The 26,767-nt window shown below is 47.6% G+C and overlaps 1 protein-coding gene and 1 long non-coding RNA gene across 4 annotated transcripts in view; both read left to right on the forward strand.

Moving 5' to 3' along the window:
* The window catches only part of LOC309654629, a 266,307-nt gene extending 239,644 nt beyond the window's left edge, over positions 1-26,663 (forward strand). The window contains exon 2 of the long non-coding RNA XR_014260356.1: positions 24,318-26,663. This is a non-coding gene — a long non-coding RNA (uncharacterized lncRNA). The remainder of the gene's footprint in view (positions 1-24,317) is intronic.
* On the forward strand, positions 5,043-21,163 carry LOC309654584 (putative SCAN domain-containing protein SCAND2P). Of its 3 annotated transcripts, XR_014260323.1 has the most exons (5): positions 5,045-9,194; positions 9,955-10,039; positions 10,203-10,281; positions 10,549-10,751; positions 11,497-21,163. XR_014260323.1 is itself a non-coding variant. In XM_082448906.1 (3 exons), exons 1-3 carry the CDS (start codon positions 8,793-8,795, stop codon positions 10,244-10,246), a joined length of 531 nt encoding a protein of 176 aa, XP_082305032.1. In that variant the 5' UTR covers positions 5,043-8,792; the 3' UTR covers positions 10,247-10,281. The 3 variants fall into 3 exon arrangements, 1 of the variants encoding a protein (XP_082305032.1); XR_014260322.1 differs by having other exon boundaries at positions 10,203-10,751; XM_082448906.1 differs by lacking the exons at positions 10,549-10,751; positions 11,497-21,163 and having other exon boundaries at positions 5,043-9,194.
* Positions 26,664-26,767: the final 104 nt, after the last annotated feature.

Consider the following 26,767-nt stretch of genomic DNA (forward strand, 5'->3'; position numbering starts at 1 on the left):
GGGCAGTAGCAGTTGTTACACCAAACCATATAGGCTGTGAAATCCCTGTCACCGATTCCATTCCTTCACTTATAGGGCAAACATTTACTGAGGGCGTGTGTACCATCACCATGCTAGGTGCTGGAGAAAGGTTGTGAACAAGAAGTTCCGTTACCCGTCGTCATGCCGCTTTACTAGGAGAAAGATTTCCATCTGTCTGGGAAGATACAAGAGCTGCCCTGCCTGTAAGGGAGACTGGACAGGAGGGTTTCCTAGGTGGCGTTCAGTTCTGGAATTTGGGTTGTAGAAGATAGTGGTTTTTCTCTTTCCCTTAAGCTCAACTTGAGAAAAGAATTGATATTAAGGTTTTTAAACCTTTCTAACTAAATTTCTTTTTTTATTCCTCCCTACCTGGTATAAACACAAAATGTCCTGGAAAAAAAGGAAACCAGATTAGCTGAAATTGCAGAATTAGACTGGAACCAGGTTGGGGAAATGACAAATGGTGGTTCTAGAAAGGTTGAGAGCCCATTGCTTCCTGTCCTGCTTGCACCTAGAGGGGGTCTGCAGAGGCAAGGAGGGGTCTTCATGCCGGATGTGTTGGATGGAAGGACACGGCCTTCTTCCCCTAAAAAAACGTCAGGAAGCCCCAGCTCCCCCGGCAGATCTACCTCTGCCACATCTTTGTTCACAACTCAATTACACCTGTGTCTCTGTAACAAAGACGATTTCCCCTTCAAGGTACATATATTTAGGGACTGAGTTTTTGTTACCAGTTTGTTTCTAAGTTCATGGGAATAGCCTTGGGACCGTTAAAAACCTACGGTAAATGGTTTTTTTTAAAGGCATCTGCTTTACCCTCAGTGTGGCCCCCAGGCCCACCTCAGCAAGTCTTTCACGTGACTGGTCACTTCCTCTCCCAGGCCCCGCAGTGGCCGCCCTTTACCCATTGGCCCTCAGACCCACGCTAGCCCCCAGGCTCTGCTCACCTCTGAGAACCTTGAACCTGCCAAGCGTGGCCTCCCTCAGTGTCCCAACCAACAAACTTCTGTGTATCAAACCCTGTCACTTCCTTGCCTCCGGGCTCAGCCTAGATGTGTGCTTTCGGTTTAATAGTCATCTATCTCCACCAGTCACTTGCCTCCACCTCCCTCCAGGACTCAGGACCTTGCTCATCTGCTATTTCCTCTCTCGATTTCCAGTCTATCCCTCTCTACTGGCTTCTTCCTGCAACTTACTCACCTCCTGCCCTTGTTCCTAGAGCCTCAAACTTGCATGTTCAGAACTCAAGTCCCCCACCTGCCTCCCTTGATCAGGGTGCTGGTTCCACAGGTGTGTTTCCTCGTTGTGAGTAGCACTGCCATCCACTCAGTGTCACCCAACCCAAAAACCTAGGAGTCGTCCAAGACTCTTCCCTCGAATCCCTTAGAGCCGTTTGGGAACCAAGCCCTTCTCAACTTTTCCCAGCCCCGACCCCCCTGACCTAGTTCAAATCCCTGCCCGACACTGCAAAAGCCCCCTTCCTGGTGCCCCAAGCTCCCTCTGGCCCTGCTTCCCGCTACTCCATCCTCCATGTTGTAGTCAGAGTGAGAGTCCTTCCACAGCAAAGAACTAAGCCTGTCACTACCTAGCTTAAACCCTCCGGGGCTCCCCCATCCCCCTAAGGAGGCCACAGTCCTTGGAGGGCAGATGAGGTCTTCCTGATGGGGGCCTCTGTGGAACCTCACGTTCATGCCTGGCCTTGCCCTCGTCACCACACCTCTATGCCCTTGACCATCCTGGCCCCCTGGCAGCTCCCCTCAATGTGCCCTGCTGGGCCTCGTCTCTCTGCTCACTCTGCTTCCTCTTCTGGATTGCTGGGCTGCCCTGTCTGCCCAAGGCACACCTGAACATCTTTGAAGACTCAGCCTGGGTACCACTCCCTTCGTGAGGTCTTCCCCGCACTTGCCTGGCAGATGTGACCCCGCCCACCACACCCCTGAGCTCTCCAATTTCGGTGCCTGTGACTCTCATTGCATTGACTTGTTACGTGATTCTGCCCTGTCCCTCTTCGAGTTTTTATGCTGACACCCATACTGAGGTTCCAAACTCTCTCTCCAGCACTCAGAGCAGGGCCTGGCATGTGATAGGAAGTCAATAAATATTCGCCAGTTGGGTTCTCTCCATACAGGTGTATGTAAATGCAAGAGGCGGATGGAGCCCAAAATTCTGACCCGGAAAATGGGTTAGGTTTCCTACACTTCCCTTTGGTAAGATGATTAAGTTAGTTTTAACTTCAGTGACCTTTCACCTCAGTTACAATTTATTGGTATCAGTGAATGGAGACACAGCGAAAGACATTTATAAAAACCAACCCACCGGGCTTCCCTGGTGGCGCAGTGGTTGAGAATCTGCCTGCCAATGCAGGGGACACGGGTTCGAGCCCTGGTCTGGGAAGATCCCACATGCCGTGGAGCGACTAAGCCCGTGAGCCACAATTGCTGAGCCTGCGTGTCTGGAGCCTGTGCTCCACAACGGGAGAGGCCACGATAGTGAGAGGCCTGCGCACCGCGATGAAGAGTGGCCCCCACTTGCCGCAACTAGAGGAAGCCCTCACACAGAAACGAAGACCCAACACAGCCATAAATAAATAAATAAATAAATAAATAAATAAATAAAATTAAAAAAAAAAAAAAAACCAACCCACCAACCAGCATCCTAATGAAAAAGCTTTTATTTTCAAAATGTCACAGATCATCAAAACTCAGTGAAAAACATGCATCCCCTTTCTTATAGCTGAGTCCATAGTACACCATCTATTTCTCTTCTCTCTGGGCAAGCAGTGAAGCTTGGAGACTTTATCTTACTCTCACCCTTTTAATCCCAGGGTATTCGTATAACTATATCCTGAGACAGTTCTTCTTGTTTTAACTTTTTGTTGAAACATAACACACAGTGACTTCCCTGGCGGTTCAGTGGATAAGACTCCGCGCTTCCAATGCATGGGGTGCGGGTTCAATTCCTGGTCAGGGAACTAAGATCCCACAAGCTGCCCGGCACAGCCAAAAAAAAAAAAAAAAAAAAAGGAAATATAACACATAGATAAGTGTACAGCTCATATAATTTTTACAAACTGTATACACCTGTGTAACCAGCACCCTGGTCAAGAAGCAACTTAGCAGCACCCCTGTCAGGTCCCCTCTGGGTCAGTAATTTGTCTTCTCCTGACCCTGTTCTGAAGTTTGCAGTGGGGCAGGTGGAGTGTTGGGAGCTGAACCGACCTGGCTCTAGACACACTTGTGCCACTAACCACACACCCTCACTTTTAATAGAGATTTTACATTTTGAGGCAGGTCATCATGAGACTTCCTCTTGTTTTTCATGGAATTTTATTTCCTTTTGGGTTGCATTTCTGGTTTACAATAAGCCATAGTAGCTTAGTGTAACACAATTTATGGAAGGGTTACTCTGCACAGGCACTGTGCTAAGCTCTTTCCATGTGGGTCTCAATCCTGACAACAACCCTATGAGGTAGGTAAGTATCCCTACTTTACAGATGAGTAAGTGGAGACTCAGAGGAGAGGTTCAGTATGTACCTTGCCCAGCACCTGTAGCTTAACCACTCTACTCCTGAAGTCAATTAACCCCGCTGCATTATTACAGCCACAAGAAACACCTAAGGAACAAATGGAAAGAATAACAAAACATTAAAATAAAAACAGCATATTGGCTACTCCCCTAGTATCAAGATGATCCACAACTGTAACCGGTCCTTCCTTGCACGTGACTGGTGGTCGCCCTCCCCAACCCTTTATCCCTGATGGGGAGTCCTGTCTCATAACCAGGGAGCTGTGCAGGGGCCCGGTGTGCTGGGCTTGCCCTTCCCACAGTCTCTCACAGACCTGGAGTTTTTCAAATGCAGGGCCATTTTAACCTCCCTGCTGCCTGGCCCTGTTAAGCTATTTCAAATCTCTGGACAGAATATTAGAGTCTTTCCTTTCTCTCACTCTCTTGACTTGATAAAATAGCCCATGGCCACAGAGGAAGTGAAAGTAGAGTCGCACGGATGATGCTCAGATTTTGAGACAGAAGGTTGCAGAGTCTGGTGGAGAGTAGGGCCTGTGGTTAATTCCCTTCGGCTCTCCACCCAGTCACTGGTGCACCTGAGCTCTTGCCTCTGGCATCAGCAGAGGCTGTGGCTCCTGGGCCTACCTGCCCCTCACTCCCTCTCCCCTGCTCACTCTTCCCACTGTCCCAACTCTGTGAATTTTCCATGCATTCAAAGGCCCACGGCAGCTGTAGAAGAATGGCTGCTGGGAGGAAGAAGGTCTGGCTCCAAGGAAACACTTTGCCCAGGCCCTTCACAGCTCACAGGCCTTGGTAGGCACAGTGTCTCTGCCGTTTGTTTACACTGTTGGTGTCGGGGCAGGAGGCCTGCCAGGATGCCTTGGGGTGGCACATCTTGGCAGATTTACCACTCACGAGTTCCAGTCCCCAGGTTTCGTGGTGCAGGCACCCAGAGATGACCAGACATTGGGTGGGAGGCTCCTGGTAACTAAATTTCCAAGAGACCAATACTCCAGAAGCCCAGTTATTATTCATTTACACTGGGGATCTCCAATCCCAAGCCACTTTCAGAGCACCCCTTGTTCCTGGTCTCCAGTGACTGAAAACTGAAATGGTGGCTTTGTGATCAGACGGTGGCTGGTGAGCACGGATTGAAAGAAAGGGGCCATGTGACACACACCCCTCAGGTGATGAATGCTGCACTTCAAAATCCCCTTCTCTTCCCTGCCCCCCAGCGCTGTCGGCTCCGTGCCCAAGATTGCCTCATTAACTCTTTTTTTTTTAAATTAATTAATTAATTTATTTTTGGCTGCGTTGGGTCTTTGTTGCTGTGCGCAGGCTTTCTCTAGTTGCGACGAGTGTGGGCTGCTCTTCGTTGCGGTGTGTGGGCTTCTCATTGTGGTGGCGTCTCTTGTTGTGGAGCACAGGCTCTAGGCACTCGGGCTTCAGCAGTTGTGGCACGTGGGCTCACTAATTGTGGCTCGTGGGCTCTAGAGCACAGGCTCAGTAGTTGTGGTGCACCGGCTCAGTTGCTCCGTGGCATGTGGGATCCTCCCAGACCAGGGCTTGAACCCATGTCCCCTGCATTGGCAGGCGGATTCTTAACCACTGCGCCACCAGGGAAGCCCTCGTTAACACTTTCTTCCAGGTTTCCCTGATGAACACGCCCCCTTCCACAGACAGGTTAGTGTCACTGGTTAAGTTGGAGTTAAGTGGATGATCCAGTGGGCTTAGGAGACAGTGGTCTCCACTCAGTACATGTGGCTGTAATTAGTTGAATTCTTAGAGGATACGCTTATTTCTTTCATCTCAAAATCCTTGTCTCCTTACACACTGCTTGTAAATCCCCCTGTGCCATGTTTTTCTAAACATATCAATGGTCTAGAAACCACACTCTTGCTGAAGAGTTTCAGCACTATTGTCACCTGCCTCTCTCAGTTGTCCCATGTGATACCGCCTTTCTGAGTCACTAGCTCCTGCTTGTCTCCCTCCTGTTCCTGTCCTGAGATCTGTGGCGCAGCGGATGGGGTATTGGGAGCCAAAGACACCTGACAGGCCTGGTTCTAGACACCCCTGTGCCCTTAACTAGCAGCACGACTAGGGCAAATCACTTCTGGAGATCTCGTTTATCCTCACCTGCTCAGCTGATGCCCGTGCTTGCCCTTCCCATTCCAGAAGGCTGCTCGAAATCACTCGGTGTGGCGGTGAATGTCGAAATCCTACTGTCTGTGGTAATATTGATCACTCAGATCAAATGGAACCTGCTTTCACCAAAGAACGGAACTTTCTAGGTTTCTGAGACCAACTGTCCTCTGAGGGACCAGAAAGCTTTATCTGGGAAAACATATCATCTGTGTAGACTCTTCGGGGGCCTCTAGTCCCAGTCCTTGGGGAGTGTGGCTCGCAGCTCGAGGGCACGTATGCAAGTCTTCTCGTTTGGAGGACTGGATGTGGTGTTGACGGTGAAGGTGATAGGAGCTAGGTTTGGGATGACCCTTTCCAGGTTTGATTTTGCTTCCAGTGAAAGTTCCATTGGCTCAGGAGATCCCTGAGTTAAGGGAATGGCACATGGAATACTTGGATTAGTCATTTTCAGTTTTCTTTTTGTAACAGTGGAACCACTTTTTCAAGTGAAATCTTGCAACAATAGAAAACATGTAAAAGCAGAGATGCTCTGGTGACTGGATGGTGAGAACCCAAAGTGCTCTCCTGGGCTGGGTCTTTGCCCCACCTCACTGGTCCCTGAGGCAGCTCTCTGGAACTTCTGGGCTGGGCTGGTTTGAAAGCTAGCTGTGTGTGCATGCTGAAAGCGCTGGCCTGAGTTTTCCACATTAGCCCTCTTGGAACTAAAATCAAGAGGCTAGAAGGAATCTCCATGGCCCAGACTTGTAACTGGATTTAGGACTCTACGGAGAGCCCCTCTTGTTGTTCTGTCCTTCCCTTGCCCCACCGCAGGCTGCCCCTCCTGGGGAGAATTGTAGCTTCACCCACCTTCTGTTGAGTTTTAGACCTTTTATCGGTTAAATAGGGAGTGAGACCTAACTATGCAAAATTTGTTGTCAGAAGCAAACCAGATAAAATATGCAAAAGTGAATTATAGTTTCCTGCCCCCTTTCCCTGAGGGTACACCTTCTTTCCCCCTAGGCTCTCCCAGCTGCTCTCCAGTATTTCCTTCCAGTCATTTACTTTGAAAGCACCTCCATTTAGCACTTATCACACTGCATTGGAGTTGTTCACCATTTCATTTTAGAAAATGCATTCTCTGCCAGACTGCACTCCTTAAGAGGAGGAAGTGTTTTGCTTGTCCCAAAGTATATGCTCTACAATTGATTGTTAAATGAATAAGTGTCAATGATATTCATCTTGAATCACCCAGGACCTTGCACGCAGGAAATGAGGAAGTGTGTGTGTGTGTGTGTGTGTGTGTGTGTGTGTGTGTGTGTGTGTTAGGCAAGGGGGAGGATAGTGGTGAAGCATTACCACAGTGGGCAACTATGCCAGAAAAGTACTTTAAGAGGCAAAACATCTGAATTGGAGTCTCAGCGCCACTCTAAGAGAGACCTGGGGTCCAAGCTGCCTGGGTTTATTCACCTGTATAATAGGATTAAATACGGATTAACAGGGATAAACACCCGCTTTCAGCTGTAAGGGAAAACGCTTTGGAAAGGGTCTTTCAGTGGTCCCCGGGCGGAGTAGACGAGAAGCCGCCACCTCCCCAAATTCTCACGGGGGTGGAAGATGCGAGGCAGGACTACACCCGCTCCGCGTGCGACGATTATAGTTGCGGCTCCGCACCCCCAAATCCGGCGTGTAGGAAAGTCCCACCCATCGTCAATGATTCGTCTGAAACAAATGGGCGCCCAAGGCATCCGCATAGGTTACTGGTTAATCCTGCTGTCAGTCTGCAGGCCCTGGTGGAGGCCTATGGGAAATGTAGTCCTGCCAAGCCCCAGTCTTTCTGGGGCTCGCATTTCCGCTCCCGGTATTTATGGCTGTCCGAAGCTCCGGACTTGGGGTCTGGGCTCGGGGTGGGAGTGTCGTGTGGGGACCTTGCGTCCCCACAGAGAAGGTACCGCGGAGTCGGGGCCCTCCAGTGGTCGCAGGGCCTCGGCGGACGGGAGCGGCTCTCACCTCGGGCCTGGGCCCGCGCGGGCTGGGCGTGACCGGGCGGAGACCCCGGGTCCCGCGTCCCCGCGAGCAGACCCCGGGGCAGGATGCACCCCTCATGCTGGCGGCGTCCTCCTTCTCCCTGCCCACCTGGCCCGGCGGGGATGACCCTGGCCCCGTAGCCAACGAGGCGACCCTGTCCCCAGGGCCCGCGTTTACCCCATAAAGCTTCCAGAGAAGGTCGCCCGCGGAGCAGAGTAGCCTTCCAGTGTAACGCTCTGCGGGCCAGTCACCCGGTCCACCGTCACCGGGCTGAGCCACTGCCCATTTCCTGCCAGCTTTGTGACCTTGGGCAAGGTCCTGGGGGTCTCTGAGCCGTGACTGCCTCAGCTTTGAGGGATTTGAAGCCTGAATATCTCTTAACTTCCGTTCCAACTGTAACATCCTGTGAGTCTGTGATCTTATTATCCTTGCTGTTACATCTTGTAACCTTAACCAGGGTAAATCTCCCTGTTTGGGAGAGAGTTATGATGCCAAGACTGAGGAATCCAGAGAGAACAAATCTGAGAACCCACTCAGAGGCGAGGACAGTTGAGGGTTGGAGCCGTTGAATCGCTGAAGCTTAGAGCGGGCTCCACTCAGGCTCTGCTCTCCAAGGTGCTGCTACCTTGTGTGCCGTCTGGCTCTTGTACTGCATGTACTTGGCAACACTTTGAAGACCAGTGGCTTGGGAGAATGGGCAGTTTACTGTCCCCATTATCTCCATCAGCTCATCCTCATTCTTCAGTATGGGTCATTGGCATTTTCTTGGCGTTAAGTAAATCGCTATGCAAACAGCTTCACGCTCCTCTGCTTTCCAACCAGACCACCAGCCCTTGACCCCTACTGTCAGACTTCTGGAGCTGCCTCCCCAGTGACAGAGGGCCAGACTCCATGGGCATCAGGACATGGGGAGGGAGGAACAGGAAGATTTTTCTTCACCTCAATCCCACTGGGCTAACCCTTGTGATTTTCACTAGAATTCACTCTGTAATGTATGTCTCTGGCTCTAGAATTTCAAGTTCTACTTAGACTCCTATCTAAAGGTGGCTTCCCAGTGAAGTAAAGGAAGAGGTTTGAACTTCAGAGCACAGCTGCAGGGTTCTTCTCTGATCTGAACAATGGCTGTAGCTGTGGATGAACAAATCCAGACTCCTCAAGTACAGGAAGAGCTCCAAATAGTGAAGCTGGAAGAAGATTCCCACTGGGAGCAGGAAATTTTCTTTCAAGGGAGTATCCCTGGACCAGAGACCTCCTGCCAGCACTTTTGGTATTTCCACTATCAAGAAGCATCAGGACCCCGGGAGGCACTCATCCAACTCCAGAAGCTCTGTTATCAGTGGCTGAGACCGGAGAAGTGTACGAAAGAGCAGATCCTGGAGTTGCTAGTCCTGGAACAGTTCCTGGCTGTCCTTCCCCAGGAGATCCAGATCTGGGTTAGACAAAAACATCCAGAGAGTGGAGAGGAGGCAGTGGCTCTGGTGGAAGACTTGCAAAAAGAACCTGGAAGACTGGGGCTGCAGGTGAGATACGGAAACTTAGTTCTGAGTAGTTAAAATAGAGGAATGTGAGAGACAGAGCCACCTTGGGTTGCCAGCGGTATGGGTGATGTGTACACTTTGCTGTTGGTGTCAGCATGGAGTTTGCTTATTCCCTGGGCCTGGTAGCTGCAACTTTCCTTCCATTTTCAGACTGACTTTTCAGAGGACGCACAACATTGGTTGCTCTGAGTGTCGGTCCCCACCAGTAAATAAGAGAATTGTTTAAAATAGTTTGAGCACCACTCTGATCCAGGAGGAGCAGATACAACCTATTTTCTCTTTGGAGAACAGCTCTCATTCAGCAGCAGCCAGCCTGAAGCAAGGGGTTTCACTGGTCTTTACTGACATTATTGAACCTTTAGGTCCTGTTGCAAAATAGCTGCTTTGTTGCTTGCTCTCTCTGTATTGTTAGTTTTGCCTAGAGGTTGACAGGAGCAGCCCTGGGAGAGCTGAGTGGGCAGATTGCAGTGGGCCTGGGTTCCAGATCTTATCTCCATGGCACCTCCCACACATCCACACTCCTTACTGCCCCTGCAGTGATTTGCATAAGACTGAGTTCCCCCTTTGCTTCTTTATGTCTGGGGATGATTAAGTTTTAGTGCCTACAGAATTCTGACCATTTCCAGTCCTTGAACAGGGACAGGAGGTGCTGTCAGAGGAGAAGGATCCCTCAGGATCGGTACTAGGTCCCCTAAACATCCATCTGAAGCAAGCACAGACAGAATCCATGTATCTGTTCCAGGCAGTGGTGAAGAACTCACAGCCAGAACCAGAAGACCAAATGAACCACAGCCCCAAAGTAAAACTTGGATCCTTCCGCGAGAGCGGTAAGCAGCAGCAGTGTAGGGAGGGAGAAGGGACCCTTCTGTGGGGAGGGCATGAAACCCGCTCTGAGTGCAGGAAGTGGGGTAGCGGGTACAGCTCCTTTCCCTGGGAGGGTGTGGCATATAAACTGAGGCTGACCACATGAATCTGTGGGATCCTCAACAGGCACCTCCAAAGGGAAGAAGAACCTTGGTCGGCATGTTTTGTAAAACTACACAGCAGAGCTGGTGGCACCTCTCCTTATGTGAGTGAGACCTTACTGGTCCCAGTAGGTAAGGCGTGGGTACCAATTTTAGGCCTGGGTGGTAGGAAAGGCACAAGGTAGGGCTAAACTAGAGTGCAGTAATTCTCAAAACAGGTACGTGTCCCCAGACCAATTCAGATGATTCACATGTGTTATCAAAACTGAAGAATAAAAGCATAAAACGCTGACAGTCAATAACGTGGATGGATATGGAAGGGAAATCTGGAACTCTCCTTTGAGAAATGTGTTGTTTTGCTTTTTCACCAGTCCTTCTTTGATGGGACAAAGCAGACACTGAGAGAAGGAGGAAGACTCTTCTGTTTCCAAACCAGTTGGGCTGGTCCCTGGGAGGAGCCAAGAAGCATTCCCTCTAATGGCTCCTTTCTCTTCCCCCAGGCCTGCCTGATCCTCAGGCTCTGGGTCCTTCTATGGAGAACAGCTGTGACCAGGGGACCATGAGCAGCTCCCAGGTGGGCCAGACATTTCTCTTATCAGGTCGCCTTCTGCTACTGAGTGGGGCCCTTTGCACCAATTCTCTTGCCTATCGGAAATTCCAAAGGAATTTTACCCAGCGGGCAGGCCCAGTAACTTTATAGATTAGGCTCCAAAATTTCATCAGCTTGCAAAATGTTGCCCAAATCTCCTTCCTTGTGTAAGGCAGTGCCACAGCTGAGGTAGTGAGGGGTTGTATTAAGTCATTCTTTTCCTTGACTCTAAGATTGCTTGTTTGTCTTAAAAGTAATGGTTACTTCCTTCTTTCGGTATCTGGATCTTTCCCTCATGGTATGCAGGATTGTGTAGTGGGAGAAAAACAAAAGCTTCAGATTCAGACAGTCCTGAGTTCAAATCCCAGCTCTGCCGCATACTAACGGGAATTTTGAGCAAATGTGAAGTTTCCAGTGCAGTGCCTGGTGTTCAGTAAATGGTAGCTTAGTTCTTCCTTTGCTTTCTCTCCTCCCTGTCTCACTCATTGAATTTATTTATTTATTTTAATTAATTAATTTATTGATTTTTGGCATGTGGGATCTTCCCGGACCAGGGCTTGAACCCGTGTCCCCTGCATTGGCAGGTGGATTCTTAACCACTGCGCCACAGGGAAGCCCTCCCTTGGACTTTTTAAAAAAAATTAATATTTCCCCTCCCTGGCATATAAAGTGCTTGGGATTATTAGATTCACCCAACCATTATGTCTTCTTCTTGTCTCCCTGCAAACAGCCTTTCCAACCCACAGACCCTGTGTGAGCTCCCACGTGGAGCAGGAGGAAAACCCACAGAGCCCAGATCTTCAGTGCTCCAGAGAGAAGGAGAGTGTGAGACTCCCTGGTGGGTTGGGGAAGAGTCAGGCCTGGCCAGGTGCCCATCTTGAGAAAAGCCAAGACGGGGGATGAGCTGGAGTGGCAGGGCCTGAAGGATGGGAAGGTGGCAGGGATGCACTGGGGCTACGAGGAAACCAACATTTTCCTGGGAATTCTCAGTGAGTCCTGGATTCATGAGAAGCTCCGTACGTGCCATCGGAACCGCCAGGTGTACCGGATTGTGGCTGAGCGGCTGCGAGAGCGGGGCTTCCTGCGGACCCTGGAGCAGTGTCGTTACCGGTTCAAAAACCTCCAGACCAACTACCGCAAAGCTAGGAGCACCCACGTGCTAGGAACCTGCCCCTTCTACAACTAGATGGATGCCCTGATGTGTCCACAGGCCGCCACCCCCATTCCAGAGGTGGCCGGGGGTCTGCTTGGGCAGAGGTACCGTGATGTGGAGCAGGAAGAACTGCAGAGGGCTTACTGGGAGCAGGAGGAGGCGATGCTGGCCGAGGCCGTGTTAGAAGGTGGGTCAGAGAAGCAGGGGTGGAACCAAGGCCATCCAGCAGCATCTTTAGAAGAAGGGCATTCAGGAGCCATAATGGAGGATTGTGAGGGGGGAGAACTGGGCACTGAAGAAGCGTCTGGAAGCCCTGGTATCCCAGCCCAGTTTTGGAGTCCTACTGGTAAGCCCCTATCACCAGCAAGACGGGAGGGCTCTGGCTGTTAGCAGGGTTTGGGGAGGGCCTCATCGCAACCAGCTATTTCAGAGGTGCTATGTGGATTGAAGGCATATTATAATAGTTTGGAAAGGGCAAGGAAAGACTATTTTTACATACAAAAGGTGGAGCGCTTTGTTCATGTGTGTAACTGAGCAAAAGGAAGAACCACAATATAAGTATGATGATCAGCAGCATAAAAATAAATATGCGTGTGCATATTGTTGGATCCAGTCCTGTCACAGAGGGAAAAACCTACTTGATTACTTCTCGGGAAATCACTAAAATGCTGTTGTAGGAAGTGGGGGGATCTTCTGCTATATTCATTACAAAACCAGCAGCATTAGCTTAGCTTAGCTCTGTCCCTTTCCCCAGGTGTGCACTGGGGGTATGAGGAGACTAAAATTTTCCTGGGAATTCTTAGTGAGCCCTACATTCATGACAAGCTCCGCACCTGCCATTGGACCCGCCAGGTGTACTGGATTGTGGCTGAGCGGCTGCGAGAGCGGGGCTTCCTGCGGACCCTGGAGCAGTGTCGCTACCGGTTCAAAAACCTCCAGGCTAACTACAGCAAAGCCAGGAGCACTCACACTCCAGGCACCGGCCCCTCCTACGATGAGACGGATGCCCTGATGAGTCCCTGGACCCTGGCCAACACCTTTGATGCCTTTGAGGTGGCAGGAGGCGTTCTGCGGACTAGAGGGGACTCCAAAGAGAACCAGAAGGCAGTGACAGGGGATGGTAATGAGATGACAGAGGAGCCCAGGAGCCTCGGCCCACAGGCTTTGAGGGGGTACCCCAATGGTAAGCTCTCTTCCCCGAAGTGCACTTCAGAACAGTGGGAGAGAGGAAGCCCCGCGGGAAGATTAGGGACCGTGAATCAGGAGACATGCTTATCGTCTGTCACTCTGCTATCACTAGTCTGTATCTGAATGGCCTTGTCAGGAGGAAAATTGTTGATTTCTATAGAGGGACACTATTTACAACCTATCTTTAAATACTGATAGAAACCAATAGACTCAGGAAGATGATTTTGAGGGTTTTGCTCTGCTCCATAGCAAAGGGATCTCCCTGCCTGCTTTTAGTAACAATATTAGAGAAACAGGAGAGTTACTTAAAGTTTCAGTTGTTTGTTTCCACCTAAAGTGCCCCATAGATGTGAACTCTGCATATATTATATATAACAGTCTGCCACTTTAAAGACTTGTCTGTTCCCGGGTACATTGGTTAAACACCCTGAGCCCCCATTTTCTTATCTGCAAAATGGACACAGTGATGGTATCTACCTCCCTGGGTTGTTACATTGTTTGCATTCAGCAAATGTTAGTTCTCATTGTCATCATTGTTATAATTATTGTTAAAATACATAAGCACATTGCCCTGTATGCTGAACTTAAGGGGGAAATTTTCCTAAGTCATTAACTTTTTCTTTTGAAAACTAGACCTTTCTGAGACGTGCTTCCATTCTCATCCCACCTACCACTTCCAGATATGAGAACAGAAGGCAAATTACATAAGAACCCCATGTCCCTTCTTGCTTTTTCTTGGGCAAGACCTCCAGTTCCCCTGTCAGATGGGGTCTCAAGTGTGGAGGGAAGTGAAGAACTTTGGAAGGACAGTCTCCAGGATTTCAAGGAAATTCGGAAAACTTCCTGTGCAGGTGGGAAATGAGTGAAAGCTAGTATCTCACCAACAAAGAAGTCAGACCTGGAATTCTGAACATGGACAAGCCAGCACTGGGCAAGGGCGGGAGAGGAACCCAGGCACTTGATCTTCCCGGGTTATTGTTCTGTGGTGCTGAAACCACAGGAGTTGTGGGAAGAACAGAAAAGAAAGCCTGGTCTCTTTAGTTACCTTGGAATATGTAGCTATAAACAAAGTATTAGTGTTTATGATTTCTCTCTTAAATTTCTATCTGAATTATAATTTTAATTAACTATCACTTAACCAGGTTAGTAGAAAAAGGGAACATGGGTGACCCCAAATTAAAACTACAGTCAACCTTAGATTATTGGAGGGGTGAATTTCTCATGATTAAGATGAGCTGCCTTCTGTAGTGGGGCTCAGTCATTTTGTTGGAATTTCAGGCGATCTGATAAATAGAACTGTTCTCCTGCTCAGGTTCTAGACGGACTGAGAGAGACATGAGTAAGACATTGAGATCAAAATGGCAGCTTTCTAAATGGTGGAGCTCTTGAGGGTGGGGCTAAGCTGTGGGGTCGCACAGAGCCCCAGAACTGAGCCGCAGGCAGCACTGGACAACCACCGCCTCGCCCTGCAGGGATAGAGCCTTCACTGCTGATCTTCTGAGCCACGTACACCAACTGCTTGTTAACCAAGGAAGTCATTCCTCCCACCTGTAAGGAAGGGGATGGAGAATGGCCAGGAGAAGTATTCTAAGGCACGTCCCTCTACCCAGAAGGCAGTATCAGGAAGAGAAAGGTGGCTTTTTAGTACCGATTGCCAGTTCGTAGGTGATGGGAGGAGAGGGGGAGCTGAGCTTTGGGACAGAGCCTTTGAGGAGCGGGGAGCCGCTCTGACTGAAGAGGAAGAAGTGCGCCTGGACCTGCCTCCAGCCTTTCTCCACGTGACCTTCCTGCTTAGAAGCTGGGGGAGTGAGTGAGGCCTGGATGTCTGCTGGTCTTGACAATGGTTCAGCCATATTCCAGCTTATTTGTTCCTGGTTAATGGAAAATTGATTAAGGTCTGTCACCACCAATAACTTGTTTTTAAGTGACCAGTAAGGACCTCTTTCACATTGTTTCCATTCTTCTGAATCAGAAAATAGGTAACGTTTGCAGTTTCATTTCATTCTTTCAGATCTTGAAACAAGGACAGAGAATGAGGAGGATTCAAGCCAGGACATTTCAGAGGCAGTAAAACTACCTGAGGTGTTATTAGGAAGATCCAACATGGATGTTTCCCAATACCTCAACTGGAGGAAAGACTGGGAAAGTGAATATGGGGCAGAGAAGCAGTGAGAAATATCCTTAGAAGATGGACAAGAGTGGCTCTCTCCTCCAGAAAGAGACTTAGGTAAATTCATAGGTCCTCAGGGAACCTATGTTGGAGAAAAACCCAATATATGCTGTGAATGTGGAAAATATTTCAGCCTGAGCTCACACTTAGCTATCCACGGATTAGCCCACATTGGAGAAAAGAAACCCTATAAATGTGGCCAATGTGGGAAAAGCTTTGGCCAAAGCTCATATCTGGTTTGCCACCAGAGAATCCACACGGTGGGGAAGCCCTACAAATGCCCCAAATGTGGGAGAGGCTTCCGTGATCATTCTGACCTCATCACACACCAGAGAATCCACACAGGAGAAAAGCCCTATAAACGTGGGGAGTGCCGCACAGGCTTCACGCAGAGCGCAGGCCTTATTATGCACCAGAGGATCCACACAGGAGAGAAACCCCGTAAGTGTAGTGAGTGTGGAAAGAGTTTCGCCAACGGCTCACACTTTGGGACACACTGGTGAACGCACACTGGCGAAAAACCCTACCGGTGCCTTGAGCGTGGGAAAAAGTTCAGTAAGAGTTCCGCTCTCACCAGCCATCAGAGGAGAGAAACCCTATGAGTGTCTGGAATGTGGGAAACATTTCAGTGACCGCTCAAACGTCATTACCCACCGGCGAATCCACACTGGAGAGAGACCCTATAAATGCGGGGAATGTGGGGAGAGCTTCAGTCAGAGCTCAAGTCTTATTATTCACCAGAGAATGCACACGGGAGAAAAACCCTATGGATGTGCTGAGTGTGGGAGCCGATTCAACAATAGCTCACGTATTAGTGCACGTCAGAGAGCCCATGCTGGGGAGAGACTCTAGGTGTAGGGGACCTATCTTGAAAACACTGCAGAATCTACCCCAAAAAAGGGTTTGTATGGCCCTGGATTCTATACCATGACACCCACAGGAGAAGGAGAGAGAGCTCAAATCCAAGTCCGACAGGCTGTACTTTGTTTCTCTCACTCAGTACCCACTGGGCTTATGAAATACCACTCAAGCCTTTCCTGTCCATGCTGTTAACATGGAAGCTGATTTCCAGAGGATTCAGAGACTAGTTCTGAATCTGACTGTATCACCATCTCAATGAGTCTTCACTGTGATTCTGTGCCTTAATTTTCACAGCATGGTAATGTGAGGGTGAGATCCTTATCCTCCTTCCAGGATGGAGGCGGCTCTGCCCTCCCGTGGTGATGGCATTAATGACATAGAACCAGCAGTGGCTCAGCAGTTTCCTCCCAGCACTGGGCAGCTAGACAAGGATTTATTTATGAACTAAATACATTTCTAAAGGTCTTCCCCTCTTCTCCCTCGGGGAGGACTGGAGCCCAGGAACTGTCTGTGTTTCCCTACATCCCCTGTCTTAGATTTACATGGAGTTACTTGAGAGGAAAGCATTCTATTGGGTTATTTGGAGGAGGGAAAAGGAGGAAAGATCAATGCTAAAGGCTGACTTTCTAAACCATACCCTACTCTTCCTCCAACGTATTAGGTTGAACCATGGGAGATTGCCATTTTTGGTCTATAAAACTAGCGAGTTCATGATTCACCCGAAGTCGAATTTTTGCACGGTTGAATTACTCCAAACTGCCAGCAGGGCTGCTGCAGAGCTTTAAAGCTCATACCGTATCCTAAAAATGTGAGACCGGGTCTAGAAGATCGTGAACCAGGGTAATAAAGTGGGTAAGGTCTTTTCTGTTTGTCAATATGTCCAGAGCAATAACTAGGAACCATGGCGTTGATTAAGAAGACTCCTGGTTGGAGGATTTACCGCTATATCACCTGCCTCTGACAAGCTCACTAGTTCCCGTCTGTGCTCAGGTGTCCAGGTCCTACAGGGGAGGCCCAGTGCAGGTCAACAGGTTCTGGAGATTTGGGCATCTCTGTGGGAGCAGAGTCCCTGGAGGGCCTCTGACATACAGAGCAAATGGTGCTTGGAAATAAATGGAACACAGTTTCTCCCTCTTAAAATAATTTCCTTGTGTGTTTGATTTTAAAGTATTTTCCCACAACTTTCCAGAAACCCGTCAATTATAAAACAAAGCACAATCTACACATAGTACAATTTTATCTAAGTAGATTTATAAAGTATGATTATGAAGTAATTAGTCTTTCTTTTAAAAAAAACATAAAAGATATCTAAATAAGTATCTGTCAAAAGTAGTCATTTTGATGCACTGTGGACTTTATATGTTGTTGCCATTGTCGAAGACATCCTTTGGGTTTTCCTTTAAGAACTGTCTTCAAGCCGTCTTAGAAAGCCTCGTGTCCGTGTATCTCTAGCACATAGAGATACACGTGAGGAAGGCTTGATAAACACCGACAGAAAAGACAGCTTGCTTATTGTCTAGCCTGATCACCTCCCTTATCCACGGGAGGTGACTCTGCCCAGTATCTCCTTTCCAAAAAGGGATTGACATCCCTTCAAAGGATGTCAATCTGCTGCCATCGAGGAGACTTTTCAAAGAGCCTATTTTGGGAGATGGTTTTTCCAGGTATCCCTGGGAGTTCCCTGGTGGTCCAGTGGTTAGGACTCCACGCTTCCACTGCAGGGGGCACGGGTTCAATCCCTGGTCGGGGAACTAAGATCCTGCAAGCTGTGCAGCATGGCCAAACAAACAACAGCAACAAAGGTATCCCAGAAATCTGAGCTTAGAATTTTTTGTGTAGCCAGGAAATAAATCTGATATGGAATATTTTCAATAATTTCACTCTTTTCAATGAGAAAGTCTTCACTTAGGTGGAAATTCATCATACTAAAACCTAGTGTAGCTCTGCATTATAAAAATACTTTGGAAATAACCAGATTTCCTTTTAGAAAATTTGCCATCATACTTTGGAATGATCCAGAAGATTCAAATATAATATCCATACAATTTCATCTCACATGTGTTTTTCCCCTTAGCAAAATAAGGGAAAGTTGAGCTGGAGATTGTAGATATTTCATATGTATTTTACCGTCCTTAGAGCAATGTGACATGTTAGTTGCTTTAAGTAACGTTTGCTGTTAGTACTCCTACATGGAGTACTTAACAACAGTGAGTTAAGTGTGGGTTAGTAGTCGCATGGAGATGTTTCCCAGTGAACCAAATGTAATATGATTTTTACAGTGTCCTAATTTTTTATTTGAAACTGTAGCCATCCATTGTCTTGCTCAAAAGTGTTTTGATTTACCTTTTTGCCTACCACTGTGCTCAGCATGAGCTAAGCTTTGGAGGCTCTAAATTTTAACTCAATTCAAACTCATAATTATGGCTTTAAAGTATCCGAACCAGACAAGCAGGGTGGCTTTTGGAAGCTATTTACTTGAAAATCCCTCAAGAAAAAAACAATAAAAGTTGTAACTGGGGATGCATAAAATTCACTTATTATAAAAGTTGCAATAGGTGACACAAATTATGCATTGCCAAATTTTTACCGAAGAAACTCATAGCAAAAATACCTGTCCTTATTCTCATTTACAGATAGCAAGAAACACTGGAGTTGGGTCTCAGGGCACTGATCCTGCTTAGCCAAAGCTGATGCAAAATATTAACCCATTAAATAAATGAATTCTAAGTGAATCCTGTGAGTGGAATGGTCAAAGGGAGAGACATTTTAATCAAATTTATCATGAGACTCTATGCCCCAGGGCAGAGACCTGTGTGAGACTGATGTCTCCAAAGCGTATAATAAGCCACATGGGACTTGCAGACACCACTGTCTGGTGAGCGTGACCCAGGCCTCCCAGCTGACTCAGCCCAGGGCAGGGGGCTCCCACTCGCCTGCTTGGATAACTTTGCACCACCCTCAGACAACATGACCTTCTCCCTTCACTTCTCAACACAGCTATAAGCAGTCCTCCAGTCAAGAACACAGAGTGAATATTCTAGTAAGAGCCAAGTTTCCTGACATTTCTTGTGTGTCAGGCCCCTAACCACCTTATTGCAGGGGCTCATTTACCCATTTCAGCCACTTCATGAGGTGCTACTATAATTAGGCCCATTTTACAGAGGGGGAAACTGAACACAGAGCTGGGACTTGGGCCCTGATCTGTCTGATTCCCAACCGTGCAAACTGTTGGTAGCTACAGCGTATGTGGGGTCAGGCTGTGAAGTCAGTACGTAAGGGAATGATTGTGTATGGTCAAAGTTAGTCTGTGCACTCCCTTCCATAGCCCATTAGGGAAGGGCAGCCTCTCTCAGGCCTGTGAGGTGCTTGAATGCTGAAAGCCCATAGGACAAGGGCGCAGCCAGAGGAGGGTTGGAGTGGGGCCGGGCCTTCTAAAGCACGGAGCCCTGGCATCCACTTTTTAAAAATTGTGGTAAAATAAACATAACGTAAAATTTACTCTTTTAACCATTTTTAAGTGTGCAATTCAGGGGCATTAAGTACATTTGCACTTTTGTGCAACTATCACCATTATCCAACTCCAGAACTTTTTTATCGTCCCAAACTGAAACTCTGTACCCATTAAACAGGAACTCCCCATGCCCGCCTCCCCCAGCCCCTGGCAACCACCATTCTGTTTTCTGTCTCTATGAACTGGCCTATTTTAGGTTCCCCATGTAAGTGGAATCATATATTTGTCCTTTTAGGTCTGGCTTAGTTCATGGCATCCATTTTGCCCAAGTCTAAGGGTGGCACTGGGCAGAGAAGATCTAAACCACTCATTGGCTGGTTACACTGAAATGAATCCAGAACAGCAGATGAGCTATAAAGGCAGGCTGCCGCAGGTGTGAGCGCTGTATCACAGGCCCTCGCTCTTCCTGCCTGGAGGAGGCCTACACCCCCTCATCCAGACCATGGCCACGGCCACCCGCCTTCTCACTCCGAATCCTTGAGGGACTCCCAGCTCAGCGCCTGGGCACAGCACGCAGGGCCAATGCTGACCGGCTACGGCCCATTTTCTCAGCTGCAGTTCCAGCTTCCTTTGCTCCTCAGCCTGGGGCTCTGCCTTTTCCCACTTCTGTCCTTTCCTTTGCTGTTTCCTCTGCCTGGAACATCCTACCCTCTCCTTGGCCTGAAGGAAAGATACAACCCAAATATCACCTTCCCTGATCACACCTGGTCTCTAGCCAAGCGGAGGCGGATACTCAGCCCTCTGTGCTCCTAGAACACACGACCCCTTCCCTCGATGGGTGTTCCCCCCAAATCCCCCACGAGTGGGGCTATATTTCTCTATCTCTGTATCTCCTATCCCCGCATCCAGCATCCAGCATGGTGCTCGGCGCACAGCAATGCTCAGTAAGTGCTAGTTGAGAGAATCAGAACCTATAGCGTCACCTCCTTCTCCCACGGCTGTGGGAACACCTGCTTCCCTCCCTAACCTCCAGTGACTCGACTCGTTCACAATAACCAGTCACAGAGATCACGTGTGGGAGGGGCGATTCATGTTTCCTTCATTCATTCAACCTGTGCTGTGCTCTCTCTGTCTCCCTGTCTCAGCTGGCCAGTTTCTTTCTCACCTCTGCTTTTCTCCACAGGTGTCCCAGTCTCCGAGGCGTGGCCTCTTCCACAGACCCTTGTTCCTGCACCCCAGAAACCCAACCCCGCCCACACAGAGCCGACCTTGGCCCTGACTCCACTCTCCCTGGTGGACTGGAGTTCTGTGTTATGTAGTTCAAATTCTCTGAGAGAAGTTCAGATTGGCTCATCCTAGTGAAAGGATTTGGGTCCCTGAGTCACACGTCCCTCCCTGGGCCAAGCTGCTGTGGCCGGGCGGGGGTGGCTGACTCACACTTTCAGACGACCTGGAAGAGTGGGAGGCAGTTCCAGAGAAGGGCCTGGGCTGAGGCCCTAAAGACACAGCCTTTAAAAGTATCCCTTGCTCCCCTGGACACGCCTCAACATGCCTCCTCCTCTGGCCTGGTGACACCCTTCTCACCTTGACACATTCTGTTCTGGAACACATCCGTCTGAGCACACATATGCAAGAGCTGCCCCAAATCGAATTACTCACCTTCTCTACGTTGCTATTTGCAGGGTTTCTTGCTCGCTCCTCTTTCATCCTCTCTAAATAGCTGCTTGGTCTTTCTTGTATCCTTGAGCTTTTGTGAGGCCAAAACAGTTCCTGAACTTTCTCTGCTGTCCATGCTGCTGAGTCTTCTGTCCCGCTGCCAGAGTGGATCCTGTGCTGATGTCAACGTGAATCGCTGATTTTCTTTCGGTCCCTTAAGGGGTTCTCTGGGGCATCTTCCTAGAATTGCTGAGAGAACCCCAGGAGTTCCTCCCTGTAGAATATGTCCGTTCTCAAAGAAGCATTTTGGCAGTTGGAGGTGGGGGTTTGTGCTTGTCATGAAAATTGGGGGCACACCCGGTCTGCGGTGACGGGGGCCACGTAGATGCAATGCAATTGTTGAGGCAGTCCTGCACGAGGGTCCTGCCGCGCATTCGTGGAGGGCGGTGATCATCAGCCTGGTCCACAGACTTGCAGCGTGGGCATCACCCGGGAGCTTGTCTGAAGTGCAAATTCTCCAGCCCCACGCTCAAACTTGAGGTGGCTTTTTAATGTGGTGACTTGGCTGCGCGGAACCACATGCCCCAGAATTCACTCCCCTGTGTGTTTCCGGGTAGAGTGGACCACGAGAGACGTTCCTGAGTGAGATGTGGTGGGTGGAAGGGAAGCCGCAGCCGTTCTGGTTTCACGCTCGGGCGATGGGGCAGGTGCGGCTGTGACTCATGGTCAGTGTGGATTATATGCCTGCAGCTGCTCCACCTTCCCATGATCTTCCTTAAGCTTCTCCCACCCCTAGGCTGGGGGCGTGTTTAGCTCAGTGATGAATCGTGCAGGTGACCTGCATCAAGACTGGAGACAGCGAGAGTTGACAGGTTCCAGCTGGTCCTTGCCGTCCCCTTCCTGCCTGCCCTGTGGGCCCCAAGCTCCAGCAGCAGATGGACAGGAAGACAGCAGCCTTAGAGACTGTGGGCCCAGCTCCCACAGGTACTCTGTGTGTGTGTGTGTCTGTGTGTGTCTGTGTGTGTGAAATAACTCCTATTGGTCTGCTTCTCTCACAACACCCTGGGTAACACTCCTAGTGATCAGAAACTCTGGGAACGGAGCCCAGCAGTTTGTGTTTTAACCAGTCCCCTAGGTGATTCTTATGCATATTGCAGTTTGAGAACCACTGATGTAGGGGAAAACCTTTTCACAATTATGTGTGCCTAGAACCTAACTTTTTTTTTCTCTCTTTTTTAAAATTTTATTTTATTTTATTTATTTTTTTATACAGCAGGTTCTTATTAGTCATCAATTTTATACACATCAGTGTATACATGTCATTCCCAATCGCCCAATTCATCACACCACCACTACCACCCCCCGCCGCTTTCCCCGCTTGGTGTCCATACGTTTGTTCTCTACATCTGTGTCTCAATTTCTGCCCTGCAAACCAGTTCATCTGTACCATTTTTCTGAACCTAACTTTTTACAAGTACACAAGGAAAGTTTTGCACAGCTTTAATACACCTGAATTTCCCAGAAACTCAACTACTGCGTAAAACTGGAGAAAACAGTACTTTCTTTTGTTTAGAACTTTCCAAAGAGTTGTTCACCAATTCAGAAAAATCATGTCCTTGACTCTTGGGTGTTAGTCACAAATGCAGCACACCGGTCTGGGTGTATAATCATGGCTGTCCTGCTCTTGATGATTTTACTACATACATGCAAGCATCTGATTACCTCATTATGTGAAAGAATGAGCATTTATATTGAAATACAGAATCTTTTGTATTTTATTCCCTTATATTTTATAGTGATTTTGATATTAGGTTTGTAAACAATCAATATTCCCTGTAAAATTTTATTTCAGGATAGTATAGCAGTGTTTAAAATATTGGTTATATACCATACAACCCAGCAATCCCACTACTGGGCATATACCCTGAGAAAACCATAATTCAAAAAGAGTCATGTACCACAATGTTCATTGCAGCTCTATTTACAATCGCCAGGACATGGAAGCAACCTAAGTGTCCATTGACGGGATGAATGGTTAAAGAAGATGTGGCACATATATACAATGGAATACTACTCAGCCATAAAAAGAAACGAAATTGAGTTATTTGTAGTGAGGTGGATGGACCTAGAGTCTGTCATACAGAGTGAAGTAAGTCAGAAAGAGAAAAACAAATACCGTATGTTAACACATATATATGGAATCTAAAAAAAAAAAAAAAAGGGTCATGAAGAACCTAGGGGCAGGACGGGAATAAAGACGCAGACCTACTAGAGAACAGACTTGAGGACACGGGGAGGGGGAAGGGTAAGCTGGGACGAAGTGAGAGAGTGGCATGGACATATATACACTACCAAATGTAAAATAGATAGCTAGTGGGAAGCAGCCGCATAGCACAGCTCAGTGCTCTGTGACCACCTAGAGGGGTGGGATAGGGAGGGTTGGAGGGAGGGAGATGCAAGAGGGAAGAGATATGGGGATATATATATATATATATATATATATATATCTGATTCATTTTGTGAATAAAACAGAAATTAACACACCATTGTAAACCAAATATACTCCAATAAAGATGTTAAAAAAAAAATAAGTATTTTCACCAAAATCTTAATATAGTTTGTCTACGGGGAATAAACAATAAAAATGTTCCTGGTTTGTAATCATAAAAAAAAAAACCAAAAAACTGAGAATGAAGCCATTTATTTCCAATACATTAAAAGCTATTTGTGTATCCTTTTTTAGTCTTTTTATAGCTTGTGTCTGTTTCTAATAACCTGTGCCTGTTAGGCTATTTTATTTAAAATTATACTATCTTTTGGAATTCCATTAAAATGAGTACATTTCTCGCCATTGGAAAAAAAAAATTGGTTATAAAAGGACTGTTGTGGAGTATAGTGTTGAGGCCACTGTCTAGTGTGGATACCTGAGCTTGAGAGAGTGTGGTGTTGTATTTGAGCACAGTTTCTTGGCCAAGTTTTGTTATTAGGATTATAGTACCTTCATAAAATGAGTTTTTAGATTTTTTATGTGAAATAGTCTCTATAGCATGGGAATTTTCTGTTCTTTAAAAGTTTGGAAAAAAATTATTTACAAAATTGTCCCCCCCCCCCGGCCAATATTCTTTTTGGTGTTATTCCTTGAGTAGTTTTTTCTTTCTTATTGGATAGTTCAGATTTTCTTCTAAAAAAAGAAATTTATAAAAATCAATGTATATTTTCAAGAAAATTAACTGTTTATCTTGAGATTTTCAAATTAATATCATTGTGCACACTATATTCTCTTATAATTCTTGTTCTCTAGATCTGTTGTGATATCCTTGTTCTATTTTCTTTATTCAGTTTTTTCCTTTTTCTTGCTTGAGGAGGTTTGGCTGTGGTGCCAGTCATTTGCCTGTTTGTCCTCAGATCCATCCCGGGCCTGTCCCCTGCTTGCTGCATTTCCCAGGCTCGCTTGCTGACAAGCTCCTGTCAGGTTTGGTTCATGGCACAGGCAGGATGTTGGAGGGTGGAAGGAGAGAAGCCTGGGGACTTCTTTCTCTGTACTTCCTGCAGTCTAGCTGTTTGCAGTCTCAGATCCTGCCACGGCCCCAGCCACAGCCAGGCAAGATCACTGTGCTCAGTTCCCACTGGGAGGCCCCATTCCTGGGCTCTGGGCAACACACCCACCACCTCCTTTAGGGCCTCACTTTCCCTTGCATCCTCTTTCAGATATCACATAATCAAATTCCCTCCACTGAATTCTCTGGTGTGGATTCAGTCTTCCTGGCTGGACCATGACTGACTGATGTATCAGTATTTTTCAGAAAAGTAGCTTTTCTTCTTTCATATTTTTTTAAGTTTTCTTTTTTTAATTTGGCTGCGTTGGGTCTTCGTTGCTGCGTGTGGGCTTTCTCTAGTTGCGGCGAGCGGGGGCTACTCTTCATTGCTGCGTGTGGGCTTCTCATTGCGGTGGCTTCTCTTGTTGTGGAGCACAGGCTCTACGTGCGCGGGCTTCAGTAGTTGTGGTGCATGGGCTTAGTTGCTCCAACAGCATGTGGGATCTTCCCGGACTAGGACTTGAACCCACATCCCCTGCATTGGCAGGCGGATTCTTAACCACTGCGCCACCTGCGAAGTCCCTAGAAAAGCAGCTTTTCAATTCATATATCAATTCTACTATTTTCTAAATTATTCATCTCTTTTACTTGGTGAGGCCCTAAAGGAGGTGGTGGGTGTGTTTAGCCAGTGCTATGCTGGTAATCCAACTCTCTTGAAAAAAAAAAAATCCCTGATTTGTCATATAGGTTTCCTCTTCTATCTGAAAGCAGAGTGTTCCTGTGAAGCTTAAGCCGAAATGGCGCACAGCAAAGAAGAAATTACCTTTTTCTGGAAATGAATCTATAGAATCAGTTCTCATGGGGCGATGGAGGGGAAGAAAAGGATTAGAAAGAAGACTCCAGATGATTGTAAGAAGGATCACATCTTGAGTCTGAAATTTTTAAATTACACCTGAAATTTTTAAATTACACCTCTCCAAAATGTAATGCTCATTCATTACATTTGTTAAATTAATTTAAAATAATCATTTCATTGGAAAATTTATTAGGTTTTTCTTACTTCAAAATAATTCCTAAATGCTATGGGCTAAATTATACCCCCTCCCACCCCCATAACCCCCAATGTAACTGTATTTGGAGATAGAGCTTTTAAGAGGGAATTAAGGTTAAGTGATGTCATAAGGGTGAGGCTCTAATTTGAAAGGACTGGTGTCAAAAGAAGAGGAACAGAGACCAGAGCTTTCTCTGCCTGAGCAGAGAGAAGAGGTCATGTGAGCACACACCAAGATGGTGGCCACCTACAAGCCAAGAGAAGAGGCCTCAGGATGAAACCCACCTAGCCAGCACCTTGATGTTGGACTTCCCAGCCTCCAGAACTGTGAGAAGTAAATCTCTGTTGTTTAAGACCCCAGTCTGTGGCATTTTGTTATAGGAGCCGAGCTGAAGAATACACCAAATAGGCCCAACTGAAAGCCAAAGAACCAGAGCCCACAATAGTCAGTTTGTTTGGGGTGATGAAAAGTTTTGGAAATAAATAGTGGTGCTGGTCATGCAACATTGTGAATGTAATTAATGCCACTGAGTTGTACACTTAAAAATGGGGAAAATGGCGGGCTTCCCTGGTGGTGCAGTGGTTGAGAGTCTGCCTGCCAATGCAGGGGACGCGGGTTCGAGCCCTGGTCTGGGAAGATCCCACATGCCACGGAGCAACTGGGCCCGTGAGCCACAATTACTGAGCCTGCGCGTCTGGAGCCTGTGCTCCGCAACAAGAGAGGCCGCAATAGTGAGAGGCCCGCGCACCGTGATGAAGAGTGGCCCCCACTTGCCACAACTAGAGAAAGCCCTCGCACAGAAACGAAGACCCAACACAGCCATAAATAAATGAATTAAACTTTATTTAAAAAAAAAAAAAAAAAAATGGGGAAAATGGCAAATTGTTAGATATATTTTACCATAATCTTTAAAAACTAATAAAGTAATATACCA

This window comes from Balaenoptera physalus (genome assembly GCF_965194825.1).
Source record: "Balaenoptera physalus genome assembly, chromosome: 2".
Taxonomy (NCBI): Eukaryota; Metazoa; Chordata; class Mammalia; order Artiodactyla; family Balaenopteridae; genus Balaenoptera; species Balaenoptera physalus.

Bases quoted from the DNA above. Each gene is read 5' to 3' on its own strand.
- LOC309654584 (XM_082448906.1), top strand. From the start codon at position 8,793: ATGGCTGTAGCTGTGGATGAACAAATCCAGACTCCTCAAGTACAGGAA. The intron at 9,195-9,954 runs GTGAGATACGGA...TATCTGTTCCAG, and splicing joins CTGGAAGACTGGGGCTGCAG to GCAGTGGTGAAGAACTCACA. The intron at 10,040-10,202 runs GTAAGCAGCAGC...GATCCTCAACAG, and splicing joins TGGATCCTTCCGCGAGAGCG to GCACCTCCAAAGGGAAGAAG.